At 37.9% G+C, this 21,511-nt stretch overlaps 1 protein-coding gene across 4 annotated transcripts in view; it reads left to right on the top strand.

Moving 5' to 3' along the window:
• ATG5 (autophagy related 5) overlaps positions 1–21,511 on the top strand; it is a 74,825-nt gene that overhangs the window by 24,851 nt on the left and 28,463 nt on the right. For 3 of the 4 annotated variants that reach the window (XR_009727443.1, XM_061366784.1, XM_061366783.1), the window contains one exon: positions 4,137–4,231. Coding sequence is in view for 3 of the 4 variants with exons in the window: in XM_061366784.1 (XP_061222768.1) it covers positions 4,137–4,231 (95 nt within the window). In the remaining variant the exon portion in view is untranslated. Of the gene's footprint in view, positions 1–4,136; positions 4,232–11,363; positions 11,511–21,511 lie in introns of those variants that run through there. The other variant, XM_061366785.1, reaches the window with a different exon arrangement.

Raw genomic sequence — 21,511 nt, 5'->3', positions numbered from 1 at the left:
GTTTGCCATATATGTCATAAGGGAAAATCTATTTAAGCTCCTGCTGTCTATTATTTGTTCAGAATTCCATATTCATCTTGTCCATAAGATTTATTTGCTCATTTCTGTTGAATTTTGAGGACAGTAAGCTGTTCACTCAACTTTCCTAGTTACTGCAATAGTAAACAAGTAAATGAAGTTATGTTTGTTTCATTTATGTTTAAGTAGGATGTCTCCAAATATGTAGATTCCTTATTTAAGAGTCTGCTGAAGCTAACCAGCTTAAATAGGCTTTGTTCATTTTGGTTTGTGTATCACATAATTAGTCATTTTATCAACTGAGTATATAGTCAGAAGTGGTAACTGAAGTATTAATCAATCGGTGCCTGCTGTCCACACAGTCTGTAGTGAAAGTTGTAAGTCATTCACAATGCTGTCTCCAAGGCCGAGGGAAGCGTGCTAGGTCTTCACCTCCCCAGTGATGGAGTTTGTGAGGAGGATGCAGTCAGTCATTCTTTGTGTCAGACTTTGTAAGAATAAACCTCTGAGTTTAGGCTGAGGCTCCCAAACGCAGACTTGGTTGGGCGCAATCAGAGCCAGGGTCATCACTGTCACAGCCACCTTTTGAGCTCCCCAGCTGGTGAGCTATGGGGTGGTGCCCTGTGTCCGAGCAGCAACTCATCGCAGGCAGGTGCCTGAATGGTGATGCTGACTGCCACTCATGTAAGTGCTTGTCAAGAGGCACTTGCCTCTCAGGAAACAAGGGTGTGGGAGTACTTTGAGATAAGTATCAGGAAATGCTCCTACAGAATACCTGGCAGGAGTTTGTCTACCATTTCTTGGAAATTCCTGCCTTGTCACATTCAGTCAGGAAAAGCAATGCATTGTAAAACCTGCCATATATATTAACTGTGTCTTTTAATGCACTGACAGGCATCTGTACTGTACATGGAGTGAAGCAAATCTCAGACTCTTTCAATTTTCTGCAGTTCTTTTGATTGTTATTAGCAGTTTTGGAAGCGGGAAGATCCTTTGTTCTGCGAACAGATTTCCTGAATTTCACCTTACCTCAGGGGGGCTTAATTCTGTAATCGTTATACCACCAGGTTTCTTGAGACTGGTCTGAATATTGTGCTGAGGAGGGAACATTGAAAAAACTGCTGTCCTTAATAATTTTAAACACAATAAGCTATTCGGTTCTTGTAATGTCTGAAAGGATGAAATGGTGTGCTGCCTTGGGCTACCTTACGATACCTACTCACTTGGATAATATTAACAAAAATATGTTTCAAACATAACCTTTTATTTTCAGGTTGTGTCATGAAACCGGCAATATATTTTCTGATTATATTGTACATTGTTGAAGATTATTTTAAGGTTTACATATCCAAATGTAAACCCCTCAAGAAATTTTTGTACTATTTTAGTTTCTCTACTTTACACCTATTATTCATATATAGTTAAGAACAATAGGGTATTCTTAGCAAACTTTGAGAGTGTGGACAAGTGGCAGTGGGAGGTGGGGTAGGGGAATAGACACTACTGAGGTAATGATATCCGTAACTTGTGGCGCAATATTTCCCTAACAGTGGGAGATGCAATATGAATTCAGATTGCTTTCTCTTTCAGTTTGGTAAGTTCCTACATTACGGTTTTTATAGGAGGCTGCCTATGACTTACCTTTGGCTTCAGAATTGTTGTGGTTTAAACTCTGTTGGCAAGTCAGCCACACAGTCTGTTCCCCCCCCCCGCTCTTTCTTCCCTTTCCCCCTTCCCAAGCTCCTGGAGGGATGGGGAGGAGAATCGAAAGAATGTAACTCCCACAGATTGAGATAAGAACAGTCCAGTAACTAAGGTATAACACAAACCGCTGCTGCTACCACCAATAATAATAATGATGAGGGAAATAACAAGGGAAGAGAATACTATATCACCTGCCGATACCGAGCCTGACTGAGCAGTGAGCCAGCCTTTCCAGGTAACTCCCAGTTACATCCTGGGCATGACGTGCTGTGGTATGGAATACCTCTTTGCCTAGTTTGGATCAGGTGTCCTGTCTCTGCTTCCTCCTGGCTTCCCCTCTTCCCTGGCAGAGCATGAGGCTCACAAAGTCCTTGGTCAGACTAAACATTAATGTTACCAGCTCTGTTCCCAGGCCAAAAGTCAAAACCACAGCACTGCACCAGCTACTAAGAAGGAGAAAAAATGACTGCTACTGCTAAACCGAGGACAAGAATAAATAAGGAAGAGAAATGTAGGGAACAGCTATCAGGAGAACTGGCTACCCTGGATTTGGAGAAGGCTGAGGTTCTTAATGACTTCTTTGCCTCAGTCTTCACTGCAGATGCTCTGACCCCACCACCCAAGTCTTAGAAGGCAGATGCAGGGACTGTGAGAATGAAGACCCCAGGCCCACTGTAGGAGAGGATCTGGTTCAAAACCATCTTAAGAACCTGAATGTGCACAAGTCCATGAGACCTGATGAAATCCATCTGCCGGTCCTGAGGTTGCTGGCCAATGAAGTTCCTAAGCCACTGTCCATCATATTTGAAAAATCATGGCAGTCAGGTGAAGTTCCTGACGACTGGAAAAAGGGAAATATAACCCCCATTTTCAAGAAGGGGAAAATAGATGACCTGGGGAATTACAGACCAGTCAGTCTCACCTCTGTGCCTGGCAAAATCTTGGAGCAGATTCTCCTGGAAGGCATGCTAAGGCACATGAAAAACAACAAGGTGCTTGGTGACAGCCAGCATGGCTTCACTAAGGGGAAATCCTGCCTGACCAATTTGATGGCCTTCTATGATGGGGCTACAGAACTGATGGACAGCGGTAGAGCAGTTGATGTCATCTACCTGGACTTGTGCAAAGCTTTCGACACTGTCCCACATGACATCCTTGTCTCTAAATTGGAGAGACGTCAATTTGATGGATGGACCACTTGGTGGATAAAGAACTGTCTGGATGGCCGCAAGCAAAGAGTTGTGGTCAATGGCTCAGTGTCCGGCTGGAGACCAGTAACAAGTGGTGTCCCTCAGGGATCTGTGTTGGGACCGGTCTTGTTTAACATCTTCGTCACTGACGTGGACAGTGGGATTGAGTGCGCCCTCAGCAAGTTTGCCGATGACACCAAGCTGTGTGGTTCGGTTGATACGCTGGAGGGAAGGAATGCCATCCAGAGGGACCTTGACACGCTTGTGAGGTGGGCTGATGCCAACCTTATGAAGTTTAATCATGCCAAGTGCAAGGTCCTACACCTGGGTCAGAGCAGTCCCAGGCACAGCTACAGGTTGGGCAGAGAAGAGATTCAGAGCAGCCCTGCAGAGAAGGACTTGGGGGTGCTGGTCGATGAGAAACTTAACATGAGACAGCTTCAGTGTGCACTTGCAGCCCAGAAAGCCAACCATATCTTGGGCTGCATCAAGAGGAGTGTGACCAGCAGGTGGAAAGAGGTGATCCTGCCCCTCTACTCTGCTCTCATGAGACCTCACTTGGAGTATTGTGTGCAGTTCTGGTGTCCTCAACATAAAAAGGACATGGATCTGTTGGAACAAGTCCAGAGGAGGGCCACAAGGATGATCAGGGGATTGGAGCACCTCCCATATGAAGACAGGCTGAGGAACTTGGGGCTGTTCAGCCTGGACAAGAGAAGGCTGCATGGAGACCTCATGAAGGCTGCTGCCTTCCAGTATCTGAAGGGGGCCTATAGGGATGCTGGGGAGGGACTCTCCGTTAGGGACTGTAGTGATAGGACAAGGGGTAACGGGTTAAAACTTAAACAGGGGAGGTTTAGTTTGGATATAAGGAAGAAGTTCTTTACTGTAAGGATGGTGAGGCACTGGAATGGGTTGCCCAGGGAAGCTGTGAATGCTCTGTCCCTGGCGGTGTTCAAGACCAAGTTGGACATAGCCTTGGGTGACATGGTTTAGTGTGAGGTGTCCCTGCCCATGGCAGGGGGGTTGGACCTAGATGATTTTAAGGTCCTTTCCAACCCTAACTATTCTATGATTCTATGAAAACAAATTCATGTAAGCCAAACTCACGTAAGGAAATTCTGCATGCTTTTTATGTTTTTCCAATACTGTCTCATTTATCAATCTGAGCTGGAAAAGAATATGTGTTATTAATTTTAACAAAATCTAATTTTACCTTCACAGATAAATTTGAGCAGTTTTGGGCAATAAATCGAAAACTCATGGAGTATCCTCCAGAAGATAGTGGATTTCGTTACATCCCATTTAGAATTTATCAGGTAGGAGAAAATGAAATAAAATCACTATTACCAAAACTTCCCACTGGCGTGTCATATATAATAATCTGTTTTCTGAATCATATGTTCCCTTTTCTACCATTATGCTATAACTATATGCTCATCACTGCTGGATCTTTGAGTTGTATAAATTAGCAAATTAGTTATATATGGACTGTATTTGTAATAATATAGATAATTACCATTTGTAACTGTGTAATACTTAAGAATGTACTAAGGCTGATATAGATTATGTTTGGGACTTTGTTTTTAAAAAGTTAATTCTATCATTAAATGTTACTGCTAACTATGAAGACTGCTTTGGTTGCAGAATGCCCTCTGAAATGTCTAAGATATTTCAGGAGCAACACTTTTCCCTTAACCACTGTATAGGCTTCTTTTCTTGTTAGCCTCATAAGGTGAAAGTAATGGCATCAGTCTTGCATGTAGTTCTTACAATTGTCCTGTAGTTGTATATTACACAATCCAAAACTGGATTTGAGTATTTTTTGTATTAATTTGCCTGTGCACCTGTTTTTCTCAGTGGTTTATTTGGAAGCTTATTCCTTGGAATCCTTCACAATTTTTTTATATCCCCTTAGTTTTTCATAGCGTTGAGGTCAAAATGAAGTTTGGAATTCTGTATGGTTAAAAGTTTATATAGAGTTAATGAAGCCTCTCTGCAAATGAAACAGTTCTGCTCTGTTCTGTCTTCAAAACATTTTCATCTATTTACGTTTAAGTTTTGCACCTGTAGCTGTCAAAAATCCTTTATTCGTAGTACTGAGTAGTCTGATACTACTTTTGGAGCAGGCTTTAATGACCATGCAAAGCTATACAATCTTACAGTGAGACTGAAGTAACTTTTAGTGTTAGATTTAAGACATTTACTGTCATAGTGAAACCCTAGATTGAGAACGGAAGTCAGTTATTTTGTTAGAGATCACAGCAGATGGCAAGGTTTTTAGAAGCATCAAAAAATATGTATCAGGAAAAGTAGTTCACTCACAGCATTTTGTTTGTTTGGTAACTAAGTTGGTTTTTTTGTTTGCTGATAGGCTTGGGGGTGTTTTTGTTTGTTTTTGCTTTGTTAGGGTTTTTGTTTTAAGTTTTTTCATAGAAATCAGGTAAATGGGTTTGCAGAAATGGAGGTTTTGCTCTCTGAATAAGGTACAGACCTTTAAGCCGTGAGGGAAATTTTGTATATCACATGATTTCAAGCTAGTAAAGCTTTTTTCTTTTCTTTTTTAAATAGAAAAAGAAAAGGAGAGAAAAAAAAAAGCAATTCAGTAAAAAAAGGCAATTCTGAAATATATATCCCTTCAGCCAGCAGTATTTATTTTCATTGTCATTATCTTTTCAACTGGGAACCCTTACTTGCTATAGTTTAAGCAAAAAATACCTAAGAATGAAAGACCAGGCATAAATAAAGATGATGCTGAGACAGCCTTTGAGAAGGTTGGTGTGTATTATTTTCAGTAATGCTTCTCTTAATATTTCTAAAGGTAATGTTCCTCCATTTTTAAAAAGTGGATGCAGGTGTGTCTTGCTTTTTTTGCTTGGTTTGGTCTGTGTACTGATTACTGCTCATCATAAAAGTCTATGTGTTTAAAGGAATTTTCAGAAAGCATTAGGAAGGGTGAGATTATAATTTAATTCCAAGCAAGGAATTGATTCCTGTAATTTTAACGTAATCCTACAGTACTTGGTGAGACTTGCATATGCTGAAGTAACCACCTCAAAAGTATTCTTAAGATGTATTTACCCCCCACCATGACTGGATTAAATTTCTATTAGTGCTGGTAGAAGTCAGCTATGCATTCTAGTTGGGTTGCTTGCCTATCCTTACATAAGTACCTGAAAGCCAGTGTAGCCTGTGTTTGTGTTACAGTGGATATTTATTCCTCATGTGTTTTTTGTAGATACTTAAGGATATGCAGGTGGATGACATTGTCTTCAGTGGAGAAGACTTCCTCCTCTTAGTCTCTATACCTTCCATTACCCCAAAATTATTAGAAGGAAATTCTGTGAAGGGATCTGCTTAGATTATGTTTGGGCAGTATGAGGTGGATGAATTTGTTTTCCTTCAAAGAAATGTACTAGATTATGATACTGACTAAGAAAAATCAGCTTTATCAATTACTAAATGTATCTGGAGAAGTTGCTGCAGGAAAAAGTGTATGCAATAAAGTGACCAGATGTGCTTTTCACTGAAGGCTTGATATTTTCAAAATTCAAAATACTCTTTCAGTTGTAAAGCTTGTCTATTGAAATACATTTCTAAAGAATAATATGAATCATACCTTGTGTGGTATCCAAATCTGATGGTGTGTGTGGGAGAAAAAGATGGCAAAAATACGAATGTTGTACTTCGGTAAGTCAGAGCTAAACTAACCACAGGTAATTTTAAAAGCCCTTGTCCAGCACCTCTCCTTTTAAGTCTAGCAGTCAAGATTGGACCAGAATCCAGGCATCGACTGTAGAAGATGAAGTAAAAGACTGAGTATTGCTAAGGATCAACTCATTTGCAATTTTAAAAGTTGGCTGAGAGATCTTGGAGATTTTATTACCAGCTGTCATAGTCTGAGCTGTGTCATTATGGAGCTTGCACACATGAACCTTTGACAAAGGTGGAAGCTTTTTCTACCAGAGATGGTTTTAAAATGTGGTGGGTTTTTTGACACTTTTTGCTTACGTGTGTCAAAAAAAAAAAAAGGTTCTCCATGTCACTACTTGAGAAGTATAAGGTGCATGAAAACTTTCTTGCTTTTTTATCTAATAGTACTGTTGAATAGAGTGCTTTTTTTCACCTGTTCTTTAATAGCAAGAGAGAAAATAATAATAATTGTTTTGCCTATGTTATGCATTAAAAAGCATTGCTTTTCTTGTACAGTACTGGAGCTAGTTTGGCTTGAGGACTTTTACCCCATGTTCATAAGACCAGCTGGTTTTGCACTTCCTAATTGAGCAAAATATATAGCTGGTAGATGGCAGGAAGTTTTCATCAGTCTTTGGCTCTAGGCCTATTAGTCAGGCACTGGAGAGGAGTCTCTACGTGCTTATAGAGATTACCCTCATGAACCACTCTGAGTCTGATTTGTTGTGCACTTAGTTTGCACTCATCCACGAGTTTTGGTATCTTGCCCTTGCCCTGTGTCATGCTTACCCACTTGCTCTTGTTTGCTCTTGTCAATCTTCCTCCTTTCCTCTGAAGTCTGCCCTATGAGTATATTGTATTTCCAGTTGTAAGTAGCATTTCATTCTTGAGAATAGCAAAAGTATGTGAAAGAAAACATACTATTTTTTACATATTTTTATGTGTTTTTCTAGAGTTGCACTTGGCTTAAGGCAGGCTGGCTGTTGTTTGCTTGCCAGCCCCAAAAGGGACGGTCTGGAATTATTTGCTTGCTTGTTTCTTGACTTGGGTCCTGGGAGATGCCACTAGAACGTGGTACTGGAATGAGCATTTCCTTTGCCTCTATTTTCTAAGGGTTTTGATTAGTTTATTAGTTTTACTGTCTAATTACATAATAGGCCTTAGCTTTGAACAGGTTTTACCTATCATAAGACCCTTAAGATCCTGTGATTAAATTGTGCGGTCACAAATTGTTAGGATGTTTATCTGCTTTAGCAATGTGAGTAAAATTCCCCCTACTTAATAATACCTGGATTAAATCTAACACTTTGTTCTTTCTGTCAAGGTTGCAGTACCAAGATGTCTAAACAGATATAAATGTCCACCATGACCTGTACTCTAAAAATAGCAGGCCAGGAGGAGGAAGTGAAGTATTCTGAGGCAGTATTAATATCTGGCTCAGTAAATGAATCGGAAGCCTGAGCATGGCCCTTTCTGAAGCAATGGAAGACTGGTTTAGTCGTATTGCCACATTAATTGGCAGAGCTCAGATAATTAATTGCAAAACCTATGTATGCAGAGTATGCAACTCAGCATCACAATTTGATTCATATTATGACAGTTGACCAAAACAGATTGTTTGGAAAGATACTGGGTCCACTTGTAAAATTTTCAAGTAACAATGAATCCACCCTTTATGCTAGTGGGTTATTAAAATCTTTTTGTTGTTGTTTTTGGGGTGAAAAGCCTCCATTGCAATTCAAGGCTGAATTTGTCTGACTTCAATTTCTAGATTTTGTTTTGCGTTATACCACTTCAAAGTCTTCTGACTTTCTAACCTTCCAAGTTCACTTACAATTTCAGCAGCTTCAGTTTTCTTCAGTAAGCTGAATCAATTAAGCTCTTTAAGCCTCTTGTCATGAGGCTTGGCTACCAGTACTGAAGTTGGTTTTTTAGTCATCTTTTCAAACACTAGCTAATATTTTGATAATCCTCAAAATTAGTATTAGAAAGATGTAGGGGTTAAAAGTAAAGTTTATTTCTATAGAATTTTAGGTGAAAAATACTTTAAGCATAAAGGTAAAGGATAGAGGTAAAGTTAACTGCTACTTGAACCTGCATATCTCAATTTTTTTATGAAAGAAGGTGAGATGCAATGGCTCGTTGAGTAAAAGAATTAAAAGATTTAAGTGCTGTCAACCGGAAGAGGGCAACACAACACAGCAAGTTTCAGCATCTTGATGCCTAGTGCAGAATACTCTTGAATAGACCTGTATTTAATAGCATATTTAACTTCTTTCTTATTTATTAAAAATAACATTTTCATAAAGGATCTGCTGAAAATAGATCAGTTTATTTCTTAAAAATTTCCTTTTACAAAGAGAAAGTTTGACTGAATAGGAAAACAATGTGAAATGGTGGTTGATTTGTGTAACAGAGCTGTGCTCAGCTGCATTTCTGTCCTGAAAAGAAAAAAATGGACTTCGATTCATCATCTAGTACACAGAATGACTTATTCTAATAACTGATGGCTCAGAACTGAAGAACCACCAGCACATGGTCACCAGCTTTAAATTAGTTCAAAATCAAAGCTTTATGAATAAGAAAGCTTAAAAGCTTTGGTAGGCACATATTTTTCCTAGTGCCTAATTATTAGGAGAAAAAAAGCTAAACAAACAAACCAACCCTCTATGAAGTATTGCATATGGGTAGCATGATCAATAAGTTACTATGAATACTTGTTTTGTGAACTTCATTGCTTTGTTCTGTGTTGAAAGTAATAGCAATTTGACAAATTGTCACCTTGAGTTGAAGGTCATTGTCACCACAGTTGTTCTGTAGTTGTTTAAACTTTTTTGGTCCATCTAAGTGCAAAGCGAAATGGGCTAGCTCAAACTAATGCAGTTAAAAATGACTTTTTTTTACATGTTTTATATTAAGGAATGTCCATGCAGTTCTTTTAAAAGACTTAAGGATCTTGCAAGATCAACCTTGTGCCTTTAAGAATCTTAGTACAGAATGGGGGCTTAATCAGTTTAAAAGAATAATTTTGCGATTATAACCTTTACTTGTCAAGAGATGTGACTGAAGTTTACATAAAGGTGTCCAAGTTATCTGTAAAATTGTGAATACATAAATATGCCTGAGTTATCTGTAAAATTGTCAATCAGCCTAGTTCATAGCTGTTGTGAGAGTTGCACAGTGCTCAGGAGAAGAGGCACAGGAAACATGGGACTATAAAACGCTGTTTAAGTAGCTTCTCTGAGCTGGTTGGACTGTTACCAGGCTGGATAGTTCTAAGCTAGATCAGGCTTGTCAAGAGAAGCTACAGAAATCTTTGAGTTGTGTGTAGATGTAGCTTGCGTACAAAGAATAAAGTAGTTTTGTTTGCATGAAAAGCAATTTGTTGAGGTTCTGAATTATAAGTAGCCTAAAGCAATTTTAATCCAGAGATATACTGGATTCTGCATATTAGGGAAAATTGGGTAGTATTTTGTTTTAAAGCATTTTTTATCTTATTGGGTACTCTTCTAAGTGTCTAGGTGTATCAAAACCAGTATCATGTAAGTAGTAAATAAATTAACTTTGTGTAAATAGTTATATAGATTATTTTTTTTTTGTTAGCTAAAGATAAGCCAAAATACATTCTGAGATACAATGAAATAATGAATGCTGGGGGGGGGGGGGTGGGAATAAAAAGCCTATTTCTAATTTGAAAATGCTTTAATCTTACCGAATGGCTTATGCACTTGCTAATCACAAATTGATAGTTACTTTTTTAGCAAATTATTCTTATATAAAACCCTAATTGGTCATCTTTCTGTGAATTGTCTTATGATAATGAACTTGGATATAAGTAAGTTTATGTAAATGTTCATGCTGCAAATTTGAATTTAAACCATGAGGTTTAGATTCTTGTGGCTTTATTTAACTAAACTGTTTTATTAAGGTAGTGCTCTTGTATATTTATATATCACTCTAAATTTGTTATGAAAATTTATATGCGTACAATTAAAAAAAAATTGCAATTTTCACCTAAGCCTTGAGTGTTAATTCTTAAGAATATGAATATAATCAGAGGTGGGGATGAAAAATGAATGAAGCAATAATTCATTTGAATTAGGTCTGTGTACAGTTACTGTTAGATCTTGCAATTTAAATGCAGTACTCTTTGGTGTATTGTTACCTTTCTTTTGATCAATAAAGCTGATCACTTCTCTGTTTCATTTGGTTTAGTCAACACAAACTGATTTGCCACTTCCACTACATACTTTGTCATGGTGTCAGATTCTTATTTTGTAGTAGGAGGGATTTTTGCTACCTGAAACTTTCAGTCCAGTGCTGTATCCCTCTTAGAATGGCTCTCATACTCTGATGTAATAGCAAAAAAAAACTCAACAAACCCAAACAAACAAAACCGGATCAGTTGGTGAATTGCTTTACATTCTGAAAAAAGGGAAAAGCAAAATACGGATTTTTATTTTTTTTTTCTTTAGAGGGATGAAGAGTGTTTTCTTCAAGGGTTATTTCTGTGGCTGTGTGGCATATGCGGTGTCTGTTGCTTAGGAATTAAACTAGAACAAGGGCTACCCTATGAAGATGATGCAAAAAGTTAACTGCATAGGTGAAAGTCACAACTGTAGCTGTTTTGGTTTGTCAAGATCAGCATATCATCTTATGGTTCCTTTACTTATTTTTAACTAAAATAAATAAAGCAGGTTAAATTTGCACAGAACTAGGGACTTAGAAAATACAGAAAGGGGTCCATTTTATGGAAAGCACCAGGACTCCTGTCTGCACTTTCCCAGAAGACTGAAAGCAAATTGTACACAGGTAAGAGTGGAATGGAACAAACCTATGACAAACATCCCATGGTGGGATATTGCACCATACTCTAGGAATACTTTATGAATTAACAAACACATTTCTGAAATTTTGCTATCCTTGACTGTAGGAGTTTCTTCTAGTTTATTGTAGAAAACTAAGAATTATTTGGCTTAATGCTTTTAAGTAGATTGAAGGTATTATGTGAAGTATTGAAACATCCATTGATCTTAAGCAAACAATCTGATGTTTGATTTTGTGGGTGCAGATCCATTTCTGAAGTTGTTTGCTTTATAGGTAGTCAGTACTCAATTGCTTATTTTCATGTGGCACTTAGTATAGGTCAGTATAAGCGCATGAGACACTGCAGCTGTGAAAAGCACTGTTGATTTGTTGTCACTGATTCTTCACATACCTTGATACATTACCAGTTGTAAATACTAATCCCTTTCAGGGAAGGAAATTTAGTACTTCAAGGATGTACTTATATTGTGTATGTCTCTGTCTTCTCAGTGCTCAACAAAACTGTCTCTTGGACAGAAGCTTCTTCTATTTAGCTTCTGTTATTTTTGGCCTTAGGACCATTGCCTGCTGTCTGTTCTAGTTGTTATCGCTCTCTTGAGTGTTGACTTTCTTCTGCTTGTAGGATCTGTACAATTCATCTGAGGTTAAATAATGGAAATTCAGTAGTTCAGAAAATATAGGGCTATTTCCCCTGCACAAGCAAATTTAACAGATAATATGAAAGACCAGGCTACAGCCAGAATGTGGTTCAGCCATGCTTGTTAAGTATTTTTACATGAAAGTGGTTGTGAGTTGTACTTCTGCAACTTTTGGTGTGGAAGTGGTAATGGAACTTCTGACAATATGCAGTCTTGCTGAAATTGACCTGCAGGGTGGGATTGTTGTGAAGCTCAGTTGCTGCCTCTAGGTAAGGTATCTGCATTGTATTTTGGATAATGTCATGTGCCCCTTCATTTCTAGGTTTTTATCCCTTTCTGGGAAAGGTCACTTAGTTGGATGCATCTGCTATATATGTGCAGATGAAGAGGATTTTTTCAGGGTTTTTCATTTACTTAAGTGTACCCAGTGGGACTGAGGTTCTACAATAAGAATTTTTTATGAAACACATCCACTTCAGATGGAAGAGCGTACAATCTCTGAACATCTCGTGTCTCAGTGTCTACACTTACAAATGTGAAGGTTCTCCTGAATAGCTTTTAAATTAAAAGAATCCAGGGAGTTCAGTGGTGGGACCCATGGGGAAGGAAGGGTAAACAGTATCCTGGGCTGCTTTGGGAGGAGTGTTGCTAGCAGCTGAAGGGAGGTGATCCTTTCCCTCTCCTCAGCACTGGTGAGGCCACACCTAGAGTGCTGGGTCCAGTTCTGAGCTCCCCAGTACAAGAGAGACATAAAGCTACTGGAGAGTGTTGAGCAAAGGGTCGCTAGGATAATTAAGACACTGTTGCATCTGAGCAGGGGGAAAAGGGCTGGGAGAGCTGAGACTGTTCAACATAGAGAAGAAAAGGCTATGGGGGGATGTCATCAATGTGTATAAATATCTAAAGGGAAAGTGCATAAAAGAGCTAAGTACTTTCCAGTGGTGCAGTTGGCACAAACTTAAGCAGGAGGCTGCATCTGAATATCAGAAAATACTATTGCTGTCAGGGTCACCAAGCACTGGCACAGGTTGTCCACCAAGGTTGCAGAGTCCACGTCCTTGGAGGTTGTCAAAAGCTTCTTGGACAGTTATCTGTCTATAAGTGGCCCTGCTTGAGTATGGGATTTGGACCAGAGGTTTCTTCCAGCCTCAACCACTCTGGAATTCTGTGATTCAGAATCAACATGCTAGCATGATGAAAAACCATTTGGAAAACCCAGTAGATGTTTTATCAAGCTACAGAAGCTTAAACTGTTCCTTAGGAACCATTGTTCATATGGATTTTGTGACAGGCTTTTACTTGATGCTACAGAACTAAAATCTACAATTTGTAGAAGGCTCTGAGGAAAGTTTGTGGCTTTTTACTCCTTTATGTCCTTACATGACATGATGTGAATATGTTTGGCATGGATACAAAATCAGTAAGGACAGCATCTTTAGGAACAGTTAATAGAAACTGAAGCAAAGTCTTTTATTCTGAGGTGTTACAATTAAGTTAAGCCATTAAATTTTTCATCACTTGAATAAAGAACATGTTCTAAGTAGGCATAACTTTTTCAGATTAGTGGAACATGTGATTGGCCTTTCAAATGTTTTACATGGTTGCAATAACTCATTTTGTTGCTATTACATAAGCTTTTTCTAAAAGACTGTAAAGAAGCAACATTGCCAGTTTAAACAATATGGAAAAGGAAGGTGTTTTAAATGGTTCTTAATCTTTTTTAAAGACGAGCAAGTAATGTTCCTCAACGTGTGTGGTTGAATTAACTGAAATAGTTGTCATATTACATAGCTGTAATAAAGTTAAACTATTGTTAACTGTGTAGGAGGCTAGAAACAGTTGCTTCATACAGTGCGCTCTGTTCAGTGCAAGGCTTTAAGGAAGGCAAGTTGTTACCCAAGCATGATTAGGAGAATAATCCTTAACCATTCATGACCAAAAATTGCTCAATAATATTGTCTAGACATAACTTTAATAAGCCCTACTACATAGAAGTTTAACTGTATTCCAGATGTGTTTATAATTCTGGTTGTGGCTTTAATTTGGCTATGGTCTTGACTAAGATACTAGTTAATTCTGACATTAAGTATTGCTTGCATCAATTCTTGACATAACATTTGCCACATAACAGACCATAACAAGTTAAAGCTTCCACCAAAGGAACACATCCTGTAATTGTTCTTGTTTTCAAAACAGTGATCATTAATGCTCAGAAACGAAAGGATTTCCAGCTTGTGAAATACTCTTAAGAGTGCTTTCAAGAATAACAAAATTTTCACTGTACTTCATATGTGTACAAGTTAGAATTTTGACAAGTTTATATTTTCTTGATCATGTAAAGTATGAAAACGGAAGAAAATCAGTTTGAGTTAATTTGGAGACACTTCTATAGAAGAAAATTGACCCACTGAATAAGATTGTATGTCCTTATGTAATTATGCAATATTCTTGGTTGATGGGAAAATGAACATGAGCCGGCCTCAGTGTGCGCTTGCAGCCCAGAAAGCCAAATGTATCCTGGGCTACATCAAAAGGAGTGTGACCAGCAGGTCGAAGGAGGTGATCCTGCCCCTCTGCTCTGCTCTCATGAGACCTCACTTGGAGTATTGTGTGCAGTTCTGGTGTCCTCAACATAAAAAGGACATGGATCTGTTGGAATAAGTCCAGAGGAGGGCCACGAGAATGATCAGGGGACTGGAGCACCTCTCATATGAAGATAGGCTGAGAAAGTTGGGGCTGTTCAGCCTGGACAAGAGAAGGCTGCATGGAGACCTCATAGCAGCCTTCCACTATCTGAAGGGGGCCTATAGGGATGCTGGGGAGGAACTCTTCATTAGGGACTGTAGTGATAGGACAAGGGGTAACGGGTTAAAACTTAAACAGGGGAAGTTTGGATTGGATATAAGGAAGAAATTCTTTACTGTGAGGGTGTAGAGGCACTGGAATGGGTTGCCCAGGGAAGTTGTGAATGCTCCATCCCTGGCAGCGTTCAAGGCCAGGTTGGACAGAGCCTTGGGTGACATGGTTTAATGTGAGGTGTCCCTGCCCGTGGCAGGGGGGTTGTACCGAGATGATTTTAAGGTCCTTTCCAACCTTAACTATTCTGTGATTCTTTTAATAGTATATGTTTGTTTCATATCTTATCCTTTCATGTTCTTTCAAATCTCAGGAGCAAGAAGTTTTAAAAATATATCCAAATACACATTTGTCATGACCATATAGAAGTGTACATACAGAATTATCTTAAGCTTCAATCTGGTAATATACTTCTGCATTATTAATTTATGTGACTGCTGTTGGTGTGAATTAAATGTATAAAGTGTAGCTAGTTTGTTTCATCTTTGTTGTTGCATGCCTCTTAAAAATATCATGGAGTATAATGTTCATCACCATAAAGACTTAAACCTCCTGTCAATAAGTCAATTTTTCTAGGAATTCTAGATAGGTGTGTTGAGCATGTTTCTACTCCTTTTCGTCTTACAGCTTTTAGTTACATATTGGACATATAAAGCCATTACTTAATTTTTCTATTTTAAAAAACTAATTAGTTCTGGTTTTTAATGTGATGTACTTTATTCTCTGAACAGCTATATGATGTTGCAGTTAGGAGGTTAAAAATTTTGAATGCTAACAAAACCAGTGCCAGCCTTATTCAAAGCACACAAAATCATAACTGGAGTGTCTGTTAGATACAGTTTGCAGAGACTTACTAAAGAAACACTAGAAATAGTGTTTCGGGTTTTTTGGAATGTTGTTCCAGTCCTAACAACTTGGAGAATAACTGATCTAGAAAGATCGTCATCGGTGTACAATGAAGCAGTGGGGTGTCTCTAGCTTAGAAGATTTGAAGGAGGGGAATGGAGCAATGATTACAGATGAAGACAAATCATGTTGTGTTTTATGCCTCTCAATCTCAGAAAATACTGATGAAATTTGAAAGCTAACATTTCAAATTGATAAAATTAGACCATTTTTGGGTCTTGTTTGTTACCATGCAAGATTTGAAGTGGAAAGAGAGTCACTTCCTTATTTTTTTACAAATGTCTAATGAAGATGTAAGAATCAAACTGGTTTTTGCTTTGAATATGTCTTGTATTAGAGAGGAATCTGGGGTTTGGGGTTTTGTTTATTTGTTTTCTGCTTCTCAGACTGCTCTTTGAGTAATGGCAGCTTGTTAAGAAATGGCTTCCTTCACTGTGTTGAAATGAGCAAGTGACCTCTTACTGAATTTGTTGGGAAGTGGACACAATTTAAATGTATTTGTGAGCAATAAACATAGATTATTTTACATAGTTGTGGGTGGTGATTTTTGTTTTTGTTTTAATCTGTAGGTTTGCAGCTAACTTACTGGAACCTAGCGTTTGGGCGTAGGTATACTATACTACTATTCAGTAGTGAAAATGAAGTTACCTTGATGTTGTGTTTTGGCATTTAAATAATGGATTTCAAGTTCATGCTGTAACTTGAATCTCTAGCCTATAGAGTGTATAAGTGTACTGTTTCTTAGCAGCCTTTGAAAATACTATTTCAAGGCTATCCTGACTGAAGCACAAAGTAATACTTACAAAATATTCAGAGTGTAATAATTTTTTTAGATATTTTTGAAACAAAATAGCGAGACCCCAGCTAACAATCTCATCCTTCAGAATCTGTTTACTTAGAAGCATAAACTGGAAAGTGTGCTGGGAAACAGCAGCAGTTGTGAATAGGGAAATATTTTAAGATTAAAAACATGAAAATAAGATTGAACCATAGGAGAGCAAATGAATTTACTAAGTAATACAGTGTCCCCTGTGTTTCTTAGTTTGAGATTACAAATGAAAGTGAAAGGGAGATTTTGAAGTTTTGCATCACAAGTTTGCATTTAAGAGTAGTATTTCCTTCAATACACACTTGCCTAGCTGATTTTTTAAGCTTGTATTAACTGAATGATGAAATAGGAATCAATTACAAGTATCAGTTAAGCAATATTGGTATTTTTAGCTACATGAGCACCTTTACTCTGTTGTGGAGTTAGTTACTATTTGAGTATTGCACTAAGATTATTCTGTCATTTGAGCATAAGCTTAAGAGGTCTTGATAGGTGGGACATAAATTAATACTTCAAAATCCTAAATTGGCTGTATGAACAAGAAATATGCAGGTAAGTGGGAAGAAGGACTGCTGTAGATATTGGCTAGTTATTTATTCAGAAATATTTTGCAGCATTTAATTTATATTATTGATTTAATCTACTTCAGTTAATACTGGCCATTGCAAATGCAAATTGTTGGGATTTAGTTTCTCTTTTAAGAAAGAGCATGACTGGAGATAGGAAGCTTAGAACAGCATCACTGAATGGTGGGGGAAGAATTAAAAGTACATGTACATACAGTTTTGCTTAAAAAGCATTTTATTATCTGTTGTGTCTAGCTTATGCAGCCTGCAGACATTCCAATAATGCAAAATAATGAACATGGGTTGGACTAAATCTGCTCTTAGATTTCTTTACTGTATAGTCAGTATACTCAGGGAGTAGTTAATTTTCCCCAAATTTCTTTTTTTATATAAAATAACCATTATGCAAACTATTATTATTGCTTTTAAAGCTTCATGGTTGACTTTAAATAACTTTAAATTAAATGATAAATTTAAATTATGGGAGTTTTTTTAGTGTAAAGGGCTCATTACAAAGCAGCACAAACTATGAACTTGACAAGTTAGTGAAAATATGATGGAGTATGTAGGGAAGTCTCGAGTTTTATAGTTTTAAGCTGCCAGCACATGTGGGAATTGTAAGGAATTCTTTTTTTTACTTTGTGGGTTTTATATGCATGGTAACTTTTATTTGTTTGAATACTATTAGAGTAGCAGCAGAATGTTTAGACAGAAAATCCAAATCCCTTCCTCTAGATGGAAATACTGGTAACTGTGATTTTTCCAGATTAAAACCCAGCAGTTCATGAGTTATGTTTTTCATTTTAGGATGCATCCTGTATAAAATATCTGACTAATTAGATTGTGGATTTCAGGCAGTGTTTGATGTTCTGTTGATTCTGAAAAGGACCAGGCAAGCTGACTATGTGGGGTTTTTGGGTGGGTTTTTTTTGTTTTGTTTTTTTGGCAGGATAATAGGGAAGAAAAAGAGTTGTAATTGCTAGCACAATACGTAACTATATAGCTTGTCTCTGATCTATGAGGCTTTAGGCTGCTTTAAAGGGCCTCTTAAAACTTTCCCTCACCTGTAACTCTTCTTAATGCAAGTCTATCTGAATAGGTAATTTTTAATCTGTTTTTTTTTTTTCTCACTGCAGTGTAATTTTTTTCACTGTCACTTTCCTATCACTGTTATTGTTTAAACTTTTTTTAGGAAGAATAAAATCTTCATTTGTCCTGAGAAGCACAAGATTTGTGGTGCTATGTAGTAGTGCAGAAGACAGAGAAATTTCAGTTGTAATAAATAGAAAATATGTTAATTTAGAGTTGAGTATTTGCTTTCATAAAAAATTGATTTGATACTAACTTATGGACATGATCAGTGTAAAATGCACTGCAAATTTTGCACCAGGGGACTGTCTTCACATGCTTATATGCCTGAAGACATTTCCTCTGTGGATTGGCAATTTTTCTCACCTTTTGTACCCTGCAAATGCATCCAGCATCTTTTGAACAGCTTACAGCTACACTGTGGCTGTAAAATAAAATAACTTAGAAAGTGCTATATTCTGTTGAAGCTGTGTTAATCTTAGTAGGAAGAAACAATAAATACAGTACAAATACATGCTTTATGCCTGATGTAGTTTATTTAAAGTCATTTTCAGTTAACAGTTATGTAGTGCTGTCTGTGTGGATTAGATTACAGATAATACTGTTATGTGTGATTAGGCAAATATTGTTCAAAACAACATTAGGTAAGCAATTACGCGCGCTGGCTGTTCCTTCATGTGGTGCTGTAGTAAATACTGGAGTAGAAAGCTCTAGTCAAGTTGGGCTTATATTACTAGCTACCACACTTCAAAAGGGGTGATGGTAAGATTTTTCCAAGATTATTTATGCTCCCATATGACTAAGATACTTTGAAAAGTTATCTTATAAACATTGTAGATTGTAGAATGGGATTTTTCTTTTGACTCTTTTAAAGTATAAAGCATCTGCTGCATGGGAGGGAAGAAGTGTAAGCATGTTGGGGTAATACTCTTCCTGTAGGTTTATATTTGTGAACCACAGTCTTTGTATAAACAACTTGCAGTTACTTTTATCATTTTAACATTGATGGAGAACAGTGATTCTTATTTACATTACCACATCTGTATTCCTTGACACTTAAAATGTAAAATTGAATTCATTTTCTGTAACGTTTCATGATAGCAGCTGAGAATATTGCTGTGCAGCAATTCTTTGGGCGATTTTAGAAAATACATCTTTGACTTTTCCCTCGGCATGAATCATAGAATCGTAGAATGGTTAAGGTTGAAGAGGACCTTAAGATCATCTAGTTCCAATCCCCTTGCCACAGGCAGGGACACATTACACTAGACCATGTCACCCAAGGCTCTGCTCAGCCTGGCCTTAATGATGATAACTAGGGAAAAATTTAATGTAATTCATTAATATATGATGAGAAACTGCAGTATTCACTTCAGAAATTCTTTTCTTAAAATTCTATTGAGGATAACCACCTTTGCTTGTATCCTTCTGGTGTTTGTTTCCACTTGTGGTACTTCAGATGGCAAGCACTTGGGAGGTGTAGTTAGATGTCTGAATAATTGATTATAATTTTTTTTTCAACTCAATAGAAAAATGTTTGGCTGTAACAGTGTTTTAGGGATTTTGTCTTGTTTGTTTGTTGATTTGAATTTTTTTTTATGCTTGGAGGTGCTTTTTCTCAGTTTTTCATTGTAACATGCCAGGGTTCACTTCTCAAGTGTGGATCTGTCTGAGGCGGATCCTGCTGGCTCTGTGCCTTCCATCATTTTTCAAATGTTCAGACATTTCATTAGTGCTGTTTGTATCCACATTCTTCTACCCTGAGGACGTAGAGGGTTGACTACAGCAGCTAGTCAGCTCCTTCTGATCAGCCTTCATAAGAAGTAACTTTTGGAGATCGTTGGCAAGAAGTAACAAGTAGCTGTGTCAACAGTTGTGCACTGTACTGCCCCTGAATTACTTAGAGGTAGTGTACCACTCTTAGGAAAAGATTCCTTGACTCTGCTGTTTCAGAGAGTTGAATGCCAGTTAAGTTGTCATGGTTAATCTATTGGTTGTAGCTTTTCATGTAGGTAGGTGACAGAGACCACATTGTAACTTCCTTTCAAAATTGTTTTCTAACTTTCAAATTTTTTACTACGCTTGAGGTTTGCTGGGGCTTTCTTCATTTGTTTGCTGTGTTGTTTGGTTTTTTCTTCCCCAAAAACCTCTGCCAGGAGATAGAATAGTTTTTGATGTTGAGTTGTGTTGGTTTGCTTTTATTTTTTTTAATTGCCCCAGTAGGACACAAACCACTTTGAGAGGTAGGAAACTGAATTTGGAAGGACCAGTGTCTTATATTACTTTTTCCAATTAAGATGGTACATGGTGAAAGTTTACTTTACTGGACTCCAGTTACTCATAATGCAGGCCACATCAGCTGATTTCTGGAGCTGCTAGCAGAAATTTGTCAGCAACACTTTAGAGCTTTATTAAAACTTTTGGATTGATTGAATATGAGGTTTTCAACTTCTGCTTTCTGGCTCAGGTGCCCAGTTTGGAAGGAGAGGCCACACTGTTGGAAAAAAACTTTCCTCTCCTTTCCAAGATAAGATTCTTGCTGATATTGAAAGGATGGGAAAAAGGGTTGCTTATACAGATACACAAAGAAGGGGATTACCTTAAAATACCCACAGTTCTTCAATAAGTACATCTGTAGATAATACAGGGCCAGGAGGCCTGGATGGATGAATGAAGATCTTCTGGACAAACTCAAACACAAAAAGGAAGTATACAGAGGGTGGAAGCAAGGACAGATAGCCTGGGAGGAATACAGAGAAGTTGTCTGAGCAGCCAGGAATCAGGTTAGGAAAGCTGAAAGGAAGGCTAGGGAAAATGTTGGCCCTCTCTAGAAGGAAATGGGAGACAGCTAAGGTGCGTGATGACTTTTTGCATGTCTTCACTGGTGAGTGCTCCAGCCACAGTGCTCAAGCTGCAGAAGGCAAAGGCAGGGACTGGGAGGAAGAACCACCTGCTCTAGGATCAGGTTTGAGACTAAGGTATTTGAAGGTGCACAAGTCCATGGGACATGATGATATGCATCCACAGCTCCTGAAGGAACCAGCAGATGAAGTGGCTAAGCTACTCTCTGTCATATTTGAGATGTGGCAGTCTGGTGAAGTTCCCACTGACTGGAAGAGGAGAAACATAACCCTCATTTTTAAAAAAGGAAAAAGGGAAGCCATGGAAGTACAGCCCAGTCAGACTCACCTCAGT

The sequence above is a fragment of the Neopsephotus bourkii genome, unplaced genomic scaffold, assembly GCF_033783945.1.
Source record: "Neopsephotus bourkii isolate Nb327-2 ecotype Australia unplaced genomic scaffold, CSIRO-AGI_Nbou_v1 NB_1358, whole genome shotgun sequence".
In the NCBI taxonomy this organism is placed as follows: domain Eukaryota; kingdom Metazoa; phylum Chordata; class Aves; order Psittaciformes; family Psittacidae; genus Neopsephotus; species Neopsephotus bourkii.
Note: the sequence above shows the minus strand (reverse complement) of the source record. Positions and strands in the feature narration are given on the sequence as shown.